The sequence below is a fragment of the Artemia franciscana genome, chromosome 9, assembly GCF_032884065.1.
Source record: "Artemia franciscana chromosome 9, ASM3288406v1, whole genome shotgun sequence".
Classification (NCBI taxonomy): Eukaryota; Metazoa; Arthropoda; class Branchiopoda; order Anostraca; family Artemiidae; genus Artemia; species Artemia franciscana.
Window position 1 is genome coordinate 5,995,247 of NC_088871.1, and position 14,528 is coordinate 6,009,774.

The window sequence follows — 14,528 nt, forward strand, 5'->3', positions numbered from 1 at the left end:
TTTCCTATGTTTTGAAAAAATTTATATCATTCTCCAGGAAAAAATCTCTAGAAATTCTATAAGAAGGACCCTCCAAAAGGCTTGGATCATATCGCTAAGAAGTGAAGAATCACTTCGCAAGGGTTTATAATACGCTTCTAAAGCAATACTTAGCAAGCAGGTGCACTTCAAATATAACCAAATTCTAATAATCGATTTTCCCCTCTGCATCTCAATTATAGCAGTCATAGGAAACACGTTATCAATATTTTAGTCATTCTCGTAAGCAGGACATGGATATTCTCCATGTGTGGAATTGTTTATTTCGTAGACTCTCTTTCCCGAATCAAAATAAAAAAATAGATTGCCGTTTCAGCTGTCTAGGGCACAGTTCCATTGAGTAGAAATAGTCCTTTCGAATGCTAATGGGGACAAAATCATTAGAATATAAAGGTTTCCTGACAGAAAAACTCCTTCAAAGAAAAAGAAATCCCGAAGAAAAAATATCTTAAAGCATTACGTAACAATGATGTGTGTACCGTCATTACGTAACATCCCACGTGTGCACTGTCATTACATAACACCCACGTGTGCCCACTGTCATTACGTAACACCCACGCGTAAGATTACGAGATATCCCCAGTGTTCACCGTCACTGCCTAGCACCCCACGTTTGCGCTGCCATTTCGTGACATCTCACGTTTGCGTCGCCATTACGTAAAACCTACGTATACACAACCATTACGTTGCACCCGTGTCTGCAACGCCCTTACATAACACCACGTGTGCACCATGCTCAGTTACAAGTGTACACGTGGGGGCTCATATCATATTACGTAACATGTACCTGCACCTCTTAGAAAACATTCTCTTTTACGTAACATGCTCCTGCTTTCTGTCGTCAGAAAGACACGATAGGTATTCGTTTAAAACCAGGGTTCCGGTTAAAAGCAGGGCTCCGTTTAAAAGCAGAGATAGGACTCCCGTCAGAATCCAGGGATATGTGTGTCATAGAATCCATGGATATGCGTGTCATAAAAACATATGATGTAACATGCACCTGTGTCTCTTAGAAAATATTCTCTATAACACAAGACAAACCTGGGTCTTAAAGAAGTTTTGAAAAAAGTGTTGGGATCGGGATTCGAAGGGATAGGGCTGTGGTCGGAGGCCTTACAGCATCACTACTAACTTCCGTTTTCTAGAGTTTCGGTTACTATTGATCTGGGTTGCTCATAAAATCATACATACAATCAGGAGATCACGGAAAAAAGCAGTTAAAACCCGACAAACAGAAAGACAAAACGTGAAAAAGCTGATAAAGGATACAATATAAGCAAAAAAGTGTGAAGTAAAGAATTGTGGGAACCCTAGCAGCCATTTCCAGGATGGGGGAGGGTCGTTATTAGAGGTAAATTTAAGCCATATTAAGAGATAATGTAGTAAGCCATAATAAGAGATAAATGTCTTGTTTCTTTGAGTAAAGACTATGCATTCCTGATTGCCAAGTATCATAAACATTATAAAATCGTGAAATCACAGAAAAAAAATACTTTATTCCCAATAAATGGAAAAACAAAACGTGAAGAAGCTAATAAAGGACAAATATAGGCAAAAAAGTGTGAATTAAAGAACGAATTTGGTATTGAGTGCTGTAGTACCCAATTCCAAAGGGAGGGGAAGGCTTGTTATTAAAGGTAAATTTAAGCTATATTAAGAGATATTTCTGAGAGATTTTATTGAAAATGCCTCCTTTTATCGAGCCAAGACTAAGCCTTCTGATTTATAAGTACGTATTTCAGTAATATTTTTCTTCATATTTGGCATTATGTCGTTACAGGTAAATTTGAGCCTTAAAAGATAAATTTAAGTCTTTCTCCTTTAAAGGAGAACTTTTAAAGGGAACGCCCAATTCATTAAGCCATGGCTAAGCCTTCCTGTTTGACAAGCACACATTTGAATCGTAATTTTGCATTTTTTTTTTTGCACAAGCCATTCAAATATTTTTATGATAAAAATTATACTTTGAATCCAGTGGTTCCTGTTTTTGCAAGTCATCCCCTCGTGATACAACATGTTAATTCAAGCCATCGTGACAATATGTGCCTGGTCCTTCACATCCCTGTGATACATATTATCATTCCTAAGGCAATTTACCAGATCTTTTCTTGATATAAATTGTGATTTTAGTCTACTGGTTCGTGTTCATGCAAACCATCCCCTATTGAAACGACATGTCAGTTTATGACAGCGTGGCAATATGAGGCTGACCCTTGACACCCCTGTGATACATGTTATCGTTCCTAGGTATTTTTCAGACATTTTCTTGATAAAAATTTTGCTTTAAATCCATTACTTCGTGTTTTTTCAAGCCCCCCCCCCTTCGTGATACACTATGTAAATTGACGCCAACGTGGCAATATGTAGCTGCACCGTGACATCCATGGAATACTATTATCATTCCTAAAGCATTTTTCAGATATTCTCTTGATAAGAATTATGCTTTAAATCCATTTACTTTTGTTTTCCATACAAAACCCTTCATGATACACCCTACCAATTCACACCACCATGGTAATATGTGGCTGGTCCGTCGCATATCTGTGAGGCATATTATCACACATAAGACTTTTTTCAGACATTTTCTGGTAAGACATCCATTAACACTAGAATCGTTAATTTAAACTTAAATGATAATTCCCAATAATGTCTCTTCTGTTGACTCATGGCATTTGACCTCGGCGTGCCACAATGTACATGTCCGACGCCACCCTCTGGCATGCACTATCCTACCTAAGGCATTTATAAGCTTTTTTCTTGCAAAAATTAGCTTATAAATTAAAATTGACCATTATTTTTATATTGAACTATGGGAGTGTACAATTTCATTGTTAGAACGTGTTATTCCGAGGCAATTCCCAGCCGGTGACACTTAATGGCTGGAAAACAGCACCTTATGGTGTTCATTATCACGCATAAGACACTTTTCAGGCATTTCCGGCAACAATATCTGTCTACACTAGGATCGTACGTTTAAACTTAAAGAAAAATTCCCAATAGCGCTTCTTCTGACGACTCGTGGCAGTCGACACAAACGTGCCAAGAAAAACGAACACGCACGAACAACCATGCACAAGTCAGAAAAACAGACACACACAGTCATACACACAGGCACGGTGAGAGACTGACAAAAACAAACAGATACACACAGAGTAAGGCACACAAGTAGAGATAAAAAATCAGCACGCAACGTTCCAAGACAAAAATCAGTTTCACAAGGATTCGTGTACAAATTTCACAAAGATAAAAATCAACATACAACAAGTTTAACGAACAAAAAATAAGCACGCAGTAAGTTCCAAGAATAAAAAAAAATCAGCATGTAACAAGTTCCATGAACAAAATCAATTTCACAAAGAGAAAAATCAACATGCAACAAGTTTCACGAACAAAAATCAGCACGCTACAAGTTCAAATAAAAACAATGGTCATTTTTTGGTTTACAAATTTATTTTTGAGGGAAAATGTTGAAAAAACCCTTAGGTGTGAAAAGTTCTATGAACAAAATCAGTTTCACAAAGAGAAAAATCAATGTAAAAGTTTCACGAAAAGAAAACTCGACATGCAACAAGTTTCACGGACAAAATCAGCACGCTACAAGTTCAAGTAAAAACAATGGTCATTTCTTAGTTTGTAAATTTATTTTGAGGTGAAAATGTCGAAAAAACACTGATGTGTGATAATATGCGCTAGAAGGGTGTCATCAGGAGTGGCACATTGTGCCACGCTTGCCACAAATGCTAGGAGTCATCAGAAGAAAAAAAATGTCATACGTATGATGACGCTTGCTAAAGGGTGTGATTTTTTAGCCATTGAGTGTCATGGGCTGGGAAGTGTCATGGAACATCACAGTCTGGCAATAAAATGACAAGTTTCCGCTGTTCAAATAGAAACAATGGTCATTTTCTTCGTTTACAAATTTAATTTTGAGGGTAAAGGCATGAAAAAACCCTTAGGTAAGATAATGTGTGCCACAAGGGTGTCATTGGGGCTGGTAAATTGTGCCACACTAGCCGCAAACGCTATTAGTCATCAAAAGTAACGCTAGAAGGGATTTTTTCATTTAAGTTTAAACGATTGATTCCTAGTTTAAAAAAATATTTTTGCATGAAAATGCTCGAAAAATGTCAAATGTGTGACAATCCATGCTAGAGGGTGTTGTTTGTCAGCCATTGTGTGTCACGGGCTTGGAATTACCATGAAAAATCGCAGTCTAGTAATGAAATTCCAGGTTTCCACTGTTCAAATAAAAAAAATGGTCTTTTTTAGTTTACAAATTTTTGAGGGTAAAAGCTTGAAAAAACCCTTAGGTTTGATAATATGCATCAGAAGTGTTTCATCTGGTGGGGGGTACATTGTGCCAAGCTGGCCTCAATTGCTAGAAGTCATCAGAGGAAATATTAACAGAGATTTTTCATTAAGTTTAAACGTATAATTTCAAAGGAATAAATGAAGGGAATACATGTTGTTGGTTGTCCAATCAACTTGGAACTCTTAGGACGTCAAGAGTGCTACAAAAGTGGCACAACAAACCGGCAGTTCACCGTTCTCCTTTCAAATAGCTTACCTGTCCTCCGCGTTTTACTTACATAAGGAAATGTGAATTTGTCATACACGGCATTCATAAGATTTTGCTTGTACAATAAACATTTAGATATCAACAGACAGTTGACTGAAAATTTGCACCACGTTCAAATTTTAAAATTTTAAATTGTTCGGGGATTTCTCTTTATCACAAAGAGTAACTAATGAGCAAGAATAGTAAAACTACCGCAGGAATGACACGTTATATAATTGTGCTAATTGGCCACCTTTTATTCGTTTCCGATACTTGGAGGTTCTACAAATATATTAAATGAAAACGGGCAGTTACATATTGGGTTGTAAGAAGAAAACTAGCATCAAGTAAAACAGAGCGGGATGAATACCCATAAATTCAACACCCCTTTCTTGAGTTGACCTTTCTTGTGTCAGAAACGTTTTTCCTTTTTTTGAAGCGTGTTCAAAATTTTTCTTTAGGTGTGTCCACTGTAAGAAAAAAAGCCGTAAGGTAGAACAGCGCTAACTGAATACTCAAAAATTTTGCTTATTTTCTTGATTTTTCGACCTCTCTTATTTCAGGCAGTTTTCATTTTTAGATGTTGAAACGTTTTCCTTTTTCTTCGCAGGATGTATTTGAAATAATTAGACTGCGCGAAAAAATCCGGAAAGTAGAACTGAATATTAATAAATTTGTCTTGAAATGATTTCCTTTTTCTTGTTTTTACGCAGGATAAATTTGAGATATATATACTGCAGATAAACAGGCCGGAAAAGAGAATTGAAGGGACTGAATATTCATAAACTCGTTAGAAATGTTTAATTTTTTTCGCAGGATATATTTGAGATATATAGATTGCAGGAAAGCAAGCCGGAAGGGAGAACTGAATATTCATAAACTCGGCTTGAAACGATTTCCTTTTCTTGTTTTTTTTCGCAGGATATATTTGAGATATATTGACCACCAGATGTATCCTACGAACTGAATATTTACAAACTCGGTTAGTTTTCTTTTTTCTTGTTTTTTTTTTGCAGGATACATTTGAGATATATAGACCTGCAGATATAAGGACTGCAGGAAACCAAGCCAGAAAAGATAACTGAAGGGACTGAATATTCATAAATTCGGCTTGAAATGATTTCTTTTTTCTTGTTTTTTCGAAGGATATATTTGAGATATATTGACCACCAGATTTATAGACGGCAGGAAAAGAAGACAGAAAGAAGAACTGAATATTCATAAGCTTGGCTTGAAATGTTTTCTTTTCTCTTTTTTTTTGGTCAGGATACATTTGAGATGCATAGACCTGCAGATATAAGGACTGAAGGAAATCAAGCCAGAAAGGAGAACTGAAGGGACTGAATATTCATAAACTCGGCTTGAAATGATTTCTTTTTTCTTGTTTTTTTCGAAGGATATATTTGAGATATATAAACCAACAGATATACAGACTGCAGGAAAATAAAACGGAAAAGGGATTGAATATTCATAAACTTGGCTAGAAACGATTTCTTTTTTCTTGATTTTTGCAGGATATATTTGAAATATATAAATTGCAGGAAAACAAGCCATTTGAAACTAAATTTTTGACTTGACATTAAAAACTCTTAATGAGATGACATTTTTGTCAGATTTTTAAATGTAGATACACAAAATAAAAACTTAACATAAAATGCCTGTAGGCTGCATCAAATCTTAACAGCATTTGCAAAACAGCTTATTTATTAAAAATTAATCACTGTGTAAAAAGGCACAAAAATGAGTAAATGCAAAAAAATTCAGAGAGAACACTAAGTGGCAGCAGCTGCATCTTCTGCCACTGCATTTCGAACAGTTTGAAAGGTGGCAACTAGGCTTGACAATTGAAGCTTTTCATTGGTTCCAGCAGCCAAACGAACTTCGAGTTCTGCCAGCTTTTCCAAAAGATAAATTCGAACTTTTGGTGGCAATTCAACTACAAAAAAATGAAAAAAATAAAATAATAACACACTGGTTTCTCTATCCTGTCAATATACTAATTTGTCAGCTTTACGGTTCGCTGTAAAGGCGTTAGGAGGGAAAAGAGAAGCGCTACCCCACAAAGACATTATGAAACTCCTAACAATTCCAATTTCTAGTTCAAGTTAAGGTTCTTTGCCACCCCCCCAAGGAAAAAATTGGACAGCGTTGCTAGAGGTATCGAAAGGTCATGGACCAGAAGGAAAAGAAAAGGAAAGAGAAACGCTACCACGCAAAGACATTCCCAAATTACTAAAAAAATATATAAATGAATAAATATATATATATATATATATATATATATATATATATATATATATATATATATATATATATATATATATATACATATATATATATATCTATATATATATATATAAATATATATATATATATATATATATATATATATATATATATATACATATTCTTTTCTTAATAAATGTATATCTCATAAAAAAAATGTATATCTCATATACATATACACACACACACACACACACACACACACACACACACACATATGTATATATATATATATATATATATATATATATATATATATATATATATATATATATATATATATATATATATATACAAATATATATGTGTGTGAATTAAATAGTGAATCCTTTGTTGATAATACAATTCATATTATCGCTAAAACAAAATGAATAGATTCTTCAAAAATTACCGATATTCGTTTCGAAAGTTTTATTTAAGCATCAAATTGTTAAACCGCCAAACCAATAAAATAAAAAACTTAAGTTTTGACGAAAAGTGTAATTTAATTTAATTACAAAATGCAAATGAAATTATTCAAGGTTTTTTGCTTCATTTCTTGTAACCCTAATTTGTGTTGTGATATTCTTCTGTTTTTGTTAACTTTGACAGGTTACAGAGTCCTTTACTGTTCTGAGTCCCTCTTCTAATATTAAAATTTTCCAGACTCTTTTAATATTATTATTGCATTTACTTTCCTTAAATAATTCCTTCTTTTCAAATTTTGATAATCACCTTCGAATGGATTGACAATAGGATAAAACCACAGATTGGCTATCTGAATACATATCATATAGTATGGAAATAAGCCGCCAGGCCTATAAAGCAAATGGTAGCAACAAATAGCTGTAATAGAGAAACTAACAACAACTCACAGCAGTACTAATCCACCTAAGGCCAAAAGAGTTACATACACTCTTTCTCCATCCCAATCCATTCAATGTCTCCCCTTTTACACCCTTTCAAGAAGTTATAATTTCACTTAAATCCCTCTTTACGACCACTTTCGTTTGGCTCCAGATAGTCAGTCGAAAAGGACGATTAACAGACAAGAGCGATCTTAATACACATGCAGACAGAAATAACCGGTTTTGCGTGCTTCAAGCACCTTAGAAGACCTTTGCTGATAGTATATAAGAAAAAAAAGCTCACTAAAACACATGCTGTCTCTAGTTTATGTAAACTCAAAACAAAAATATATAAGAATATGTATATAAGGAATTATTCCACTTTTTAATCGACTTAAGTTTGTCAGTTTTGGCTGAATCTATGCGAGGTGAGGATTCTTAGACTCTTCCACCAAAATTAAAATCTGTGACTTTAGTTTGAAAATTGATATTATCGATGATATTTTTGGAGTAAATTTGTTTGCTTTTTTGTTTGATATATACTGTATTTTCTGATGACTGCTGTTGTATATACACTGATATGTCCGCTTAAGTTTTATTCACTGTCTTCACAAATTACCTTATTACCTTCTCTCGTTCTGTATAATGGAAAGGCGGTGTGGTCTTCATCAGCATTTATGTGACAAATTGAAACATATGTTGGCAGGACAAAGCTCAAATATGTACGAGCTTTGACAATCTGTTTCACTCCCTTGTAGTTTAAGAGACCACACTTTAAACCAAAAACCTCTATTTTGTTGGACCTCTATTTCCTATCCTTTTTTAAAGCACCAATTTTACAACTAACTTAGTTGTTAGGGTGAACAATAGATTTATTACCCCAGTAAGTAACGGGCAATGTAAAAAGACTTTGCAATAAGAAAACAAGTAAACAGCCATTAGGCATCTAACAAGGGTGGTGGCAATCTCTGTGATAATGGAGAAGCAGACCTAAATAACCGTTTTTTTCTGCTTCAAAAACCTTATGAGACCTTTGCTGGCGGTGCGTAAGAAAAGGGGACAAATAGCTTGCCAAAACACATGCTGTCTCTAGTATGTTATAAGCTAAAACGTATGTGAATCGGACGGAGTTGGTTTAAGAAACGAGTTTTACTACAAACGCCAATTTTATTGGATGCGATTCTTATTCTTTTTTAAGCGTTAACTGTTGCAGCTAACTTATTTGTTAGTACGAACCATGGATTTATTACCTAAGTAGGTACTGAATAACTTAGAAAGAAATTGCAATACGAAAGCAAGAAAGCAGCCATCTAACAAGAGCAGCGGCAATCCTTATTTTACAAGGATTGCCACAGTTTTAAAATAATTTTCCCTTACAACTCTTTCGACACGACGAGATGAATTATGTTTTAAATTTGGTGTAGGTATTTTGTCAAATCGAGGGCTTCGTGAAATCCTCCCCCATCCTGCCTTAGAATCTCCTTTTGCACTAACGGCTCCCGCGACAAGTAGCTCAACCGGTACCAAAATTTCAATCGGCACACGGCACGTGTGTTACGCAAGTAGTTTTGTTCACTGGTTCGTCAAGATTTTTAATACTGCACCCACTCGTCAATAATTGTACCTATTTATTTGCTTTTAGATAGTTGGATATTTCAATGTCTTAGGTTTATGTTTGACTCTCTGATCTTTCAAGTCAACATATAAATTTGTATGACGATAGATATGGCTGTGATTTTTATATGCTTAGTACCTTATGTTTTAAGATAAGATAAAATATTTATTTCAAAAAGATCTCCATCACAAGCCCTCAAAGGGGCAAATTCGGACTTCGGAGTCGACAAAATACATGGTTGCACTAACAATGCAAAAAACAGCAACGACAAATAAAAATCATAATGAATAATCAATTATGAGTCTATAAATAAACTGTAATAAGCTAATTAAAAAGTTAAAAAGAGAAAAACCGGTCAAACTAAACTTGAAACTAGACTAGAAGTTTCACTAAACTAGTATTCTAGTACATCCAACTAGTATTCTAGTATATTCTAGTACACTAAACTAGATGTAGCCATAAATAACCAGTTTGGCCTGCTTCAAACACCATAGACAATCTTTGTTGGTCACATGGAAGAAGAATCACAAGAGGCCTGCCAAAAAATATTATTTCTGTAGCCTTTTATAGATTAATACGTCTATGCAGGACCGTATCTAGTATTTTTTTTTTTCGAGGGAAGGTTTACACAAAAAAAACTTCAAAAATGCATCAAAATTTGGTTTTTATTCATTTTTGTTAAATTTTTACAAGCCATACAAACATTTTCTGGGCGAGGGGTTGAAACCCGCTACCCCCTCCCCTCCCTGGATACTGCCTTGCGTCTATAGATAAAATCTAGCTAATGCATTATTTCTTAAAAAGTTCCTAGAATCTACTTTAGAGCTGCTAACATCTACTTTTGACAAACTACATTTGATAAAGTAATTATAGAAACAAACAATACAGAAAGATAAAATTATCACGAAAAAAAACAGAAAAAAAAAGAAATAAAACCATAGAACAATTCAAAAGTTTAAACAGCCGAAAAGTAAAAAGCAAATAAAAGAGGACAACGTTATTACCTTTGTGCATAAACGCATGCAACTCTGACAGAATATCAGCTAAAGCCAGGCCTTTCAATATCTGTAAGTCTCGAACTTCTGAAAAAAAAATTGAATTTGAATGCAAAAGACAATAAAAGAAGCATGTGCAAAATGTAGCGGAGAAAATGTACATTTTAAGCACGTGTTGCGAAAAACCTTCATTCAAAACAATTCTATTTAACTTTGTCTGTTAAGAGGATAAAGAAAAATTACTCATAAGAAAAAACAATGAAAAAATAAACATGAAAAAGTTTTTTCAATTGAAAGTAAGGAGTAGCATTGAAACTTAAAACGAACAGTGATTACGCATATGAGGGGTTCTAAAAATACTTTAGCATAAAGAACGAGGTATTTAGGAGGAGATAAATACCCCGCTCTTTATGCTAAAGTATTTTTAGTAATTTCAATTATTTATTCCACGGCCTTTCTGATTCAGGGGTCATTCTTAAAGAATTGGGACAAAACTTACGATTTAGTGTAAAGAGCGAGGTATTAACGAGGGTACAAACCCCCTCATATACATAATAAAAATATAAGAATATAGAAGTGTGTTACGTAAGTTAATTCTTAAGTTACGTGTATTTTTTTACTAATAAAAATGTTCGTTAAAAATTAAAAGTTCTAGTTGCCTTTTTAAGTAACCGAAAAATTGGAGGGCAGCTAGGCCTCCTTCCCCACCCCTTATTTCTCAAAATCGTCTGATCAAAACTAAGAGAAAGCCATTTAGCCAAAAAAAAAAAAAAGAATTAATATGCAAATTTCATTTTAATAATTTAAAAAATCAAACAAGCATAAATTCAAAAACGTTCAGAAATTAAATAAAAAAAAGTAGTTTTTTTAACTGAAAGTAAGGAGCAACATTAAAACTTAAAACGAACAGAAATTACTCCGTGTATGAAATCGGTTGTCCCCTCCGCAATCCCTTCCTCTTTACGCTAAAGTTTGACTCTTGGCCACAATTTTACTTTAAAAACAATTAAATCTTTAGCGTAAAGAGCGAGGCATTGAGGAGGGGACAACCCATTTCATATACGGAGTAATTTATGTTTGTTTTAAGTTTTAATGTTGCTCCTTACCTTCAGTAAAAAAACTAGTTTTTTTTATTTAATTTTTTTAATGAACTAAGATTCGGTTCTTTAAATAAACGTCCAAAATTAACTAAGAACTAAAGAAAGGCAAAATCTACTTAATAGTTAACTATTTAAGTAAACCGAACGAGACTCAAAACTAGAGATTTAAGTCAACAAATTGTAGTTTTGAAGGCAGACATAAAATACTATAGCAAGGTTAGAAATACACATATAAATACTACATTCTAAAAAAAAAAAAAAAAAAAAAAAAAAAAAAAAAAGTTCGGGAATCCTATTTTACTAACCAATGTCTTCAGTAAAGAATTTATTTTTCCATTATCACTATTATTAGATACCTCTGAGTTGCTTCAAAAATTCTTTGTTGAAAAGCTATTTATTATAAGTTATCTAAGGTTACAAAAAACTTAAAAATTTGTTTATATTCATTTTTTTAAATTTCTACGAGCCGGAAAAACATTTCGGGAGGGATGGGGTAAAACACCCTATCCAGTCTTCCGGGACATGGCCTTCACTATATATAAATAAAACCGCAAGCGGTCCTAGGATATATTGTGCCTATATAGCTCTTTACTTAGGCAGTGCTATATCGTTGCCTATGATTTTTTTCACCCTAATTTTTTAATATTATTATTTGGAGCCAACTATTTTTGTTACAAAACACAGTTAAATGTCGTAGTTAGAGCTATTTTAGTGTGTTTTCATGCCCATATCCTATTTCTTATTTTTCGTGATAGTCCCTGCGAAATGTTACTAATGTAACATTTGAATTACAGTATTTGAAAATATTGCTGTAGAAGCAGCTGAGACTCTTCTAGAAAAAAGTTATGAAGAAATTTGGACTAGATTAGTGGTAAAACAGATTTGAAAGTTTCTGTAATTATGTATTTAGTAAGGTTGTGCAATAAGTTCTCTAATTTTTTTTTTCAATTCAAAAAAGAATTCTTCGAACAAGTAAATGGTATTTTGTAACAATGTAAACCAATTCCTTTGTAACAAAGAAATGCAAGAAAATCACACTATAGCTGCAACTATAATCCAACAGTTCGTGGTAACGAACTGTAGTAAGGGTCGACCCGGCTCAATAGTAACCGAAACTCTAAAAAACGGAATTGTTATAAAAATACGAGCCTGAAAAAATTTGCCTTATTTTACAAAATAGGGGGTAACATCCCCTAAAATTCATATATAACTTCGAAGACCACACTGCCTTTCCATGACGAAAGTAAAACAGTTCAAAATAGGGACGAAACCTTTTTATTGACAGTGAACAGATACAAAATTTAACTGGATATTTCGGACACATATACAGTGTTCATCATCAGCAGTAAAACAGTTTAATATCTAGTTTAATCTAGTTGAAATATCTAGTTAAATTTTGTATCTGTTCATTGTCAATAAAAAGGTTTCATCCCTATTTTGAACTGTTTTACTTTCTAAAAGTCATAGAATCTTAACGAAAATCCCACCATCAGATTCAGCGTATCAGAGATTCCTGCAATAGAAGTTTCAAGCTCCTATCTACAAAAATGTTGAATTTTATATTTTTGGCCACAAGACATATCATAGATGCGTGTTTATTTGTTTGTTTGTTGTTTTTTTCCCAGGGGTGATCGTATCGACCCAGTGGTCCTAGAATGTCGTGTGAGGGCTCATTCTAACGGAAATTAAAAGTTCTAGTACCCTTTTTAAGTGACCAAAAAAATTGGAGGGCACCTAGGCCCCCTCTCATGCTATTTTTTCCCAAAGTCACCAGATCAAAATTCTGATATAGCCCTTTTATTCAAAATAGTCAAAAAACCTAATAGCCATGTTTTCGGAGACGACTTACTCCCCCACAGTCCCCGTGAGAGGGGTTGCAAATTACAAACTTTGATCAGTGTTTACAAATATTAATGGTTATTGGGAAGTGTACAGACGCTTTCAGGGGGATTTTTTGGTTGGGGGAGGGGGTTATGCGGGGAGAACTTTCCACGGAAGAATTTGTGATGGGGGAAGAAAATTTCCATGAAGGGGCGCAGGATTTTTTAGCATTTTTTAAAGAACAATGAAAAAAAATATGAAAAGTTTTTTCAACTGAAAGTAAGGAGCAGCATTAAAACTTAAAACGAACAGAAATTATTGCGCTTATGAGGAGTTCATCTCCTCCTAATACCTCACTCTTTACGCTAAAGTAATTTTATTAATTTAACTATTTATTCTACGGCCTTTGTGATTCAGGGGTCATTCTTAAGGAATTGGGACAAAATTTAAGCTTTAGTGTAAAGAGCGAGATATTGATGAGGAGGTAAACCCCTTTATATATGTACTAATAATATACGAATATAGAAGTTTGTTACAAAATTTAATTCGGAAGTTACTAATATTTTTACTAATAAAAACGATCGTAAAAAAATTAAAGTTCTAGTTGCCTTTTTAAATAATCAAAAAATTGGAGGGTAACTAGGCCTACTCCCCCGCTTCTTTTTTTTTCAAAATCGTCCGATCAAAACTACGAGAAAGCCATTTAGCCATAAAAAAAAAATTAATATGCAAATTTCGTTTAAATTATTCATGTGCGGAGAGCCAAAATCATAACATGCATTAATTCAAAAACGTTCAGAAATTAAATAAAAAAAACAATTTTTTTTAACTGAAAGTAAAGAGCGATATTAAAATTTAGAACGAAGAGAAATTACTCACTATATGAAAGAGGCTGTTCCGTTCTCAACGCCCCACTCTTTACGCTAAATTTTTTTTACTGTTTTAAAAAGTACAGTTGAGAGAAAGAGTCAAACTTTAGCGTAAAGAGCGGGGCGTTGAGGAGGGAACAGCCCCCTTCATATGCAGAGTAATTTCTGTTCGTTTTAAGTTTTAATATGGCTCCTTACTTTCAGTTGAAAAACTTGTTTTTTTATATTTAATTAAAGAAGAAATAAGAATTCCTCATAGGTTTTAAAATCAAATGAAAACATACACAGGTACTTAAATGTTACTTGTTAAATTAACTTTTCTTTGAAACACTTGTTTTTTTGAGAAACTTTTTCTAAATTAATTAATCCTAATCAGCTTTATAAACTCACAAAATACTGTGTTCACAGTATTTAACAT

At 33.6% G+C, this 14,528-nt stretch overlaps 2 protein-coding genes across 2 annotated transcripts in view; both read right to left on the reverse strand.

Moving 5' to 3' along the window:
- LOC136030933 (uncharacterized) overlaps positions 1-14,528 on the reverse strand; it is a 243,472-nt gene that overhangs the window by 34,986 nt on the left and 193,958 nt on the right. The gene's annotated exons all lie outside the window — the stretch shown is intronic.
- Positions 6,284-14,528, reverse strand: part of LOC136030931 (replication factor C subunit 5-like) — a 43,034-nt gene continuing 34,789 nt past the window's right edge. Inside the window, exons 7-8 of the mRNA XM_065710039.1 lie at positions 10,330-10,407; positions 6,284-6,533 (exon numbers count right to left, since the gene is read on the reverse strand). Of these exons, the coding sequence (XP_065566111.1) occupies positions 6,370-6,533; positions 10,330-10,407 (242 nt within the window). The 3' untranslated portion in view covers positions 6,284-6,369. The remainder of the gene's footprint in view (positions 6,534-10,329; positions 10,408-14,528) is intronic.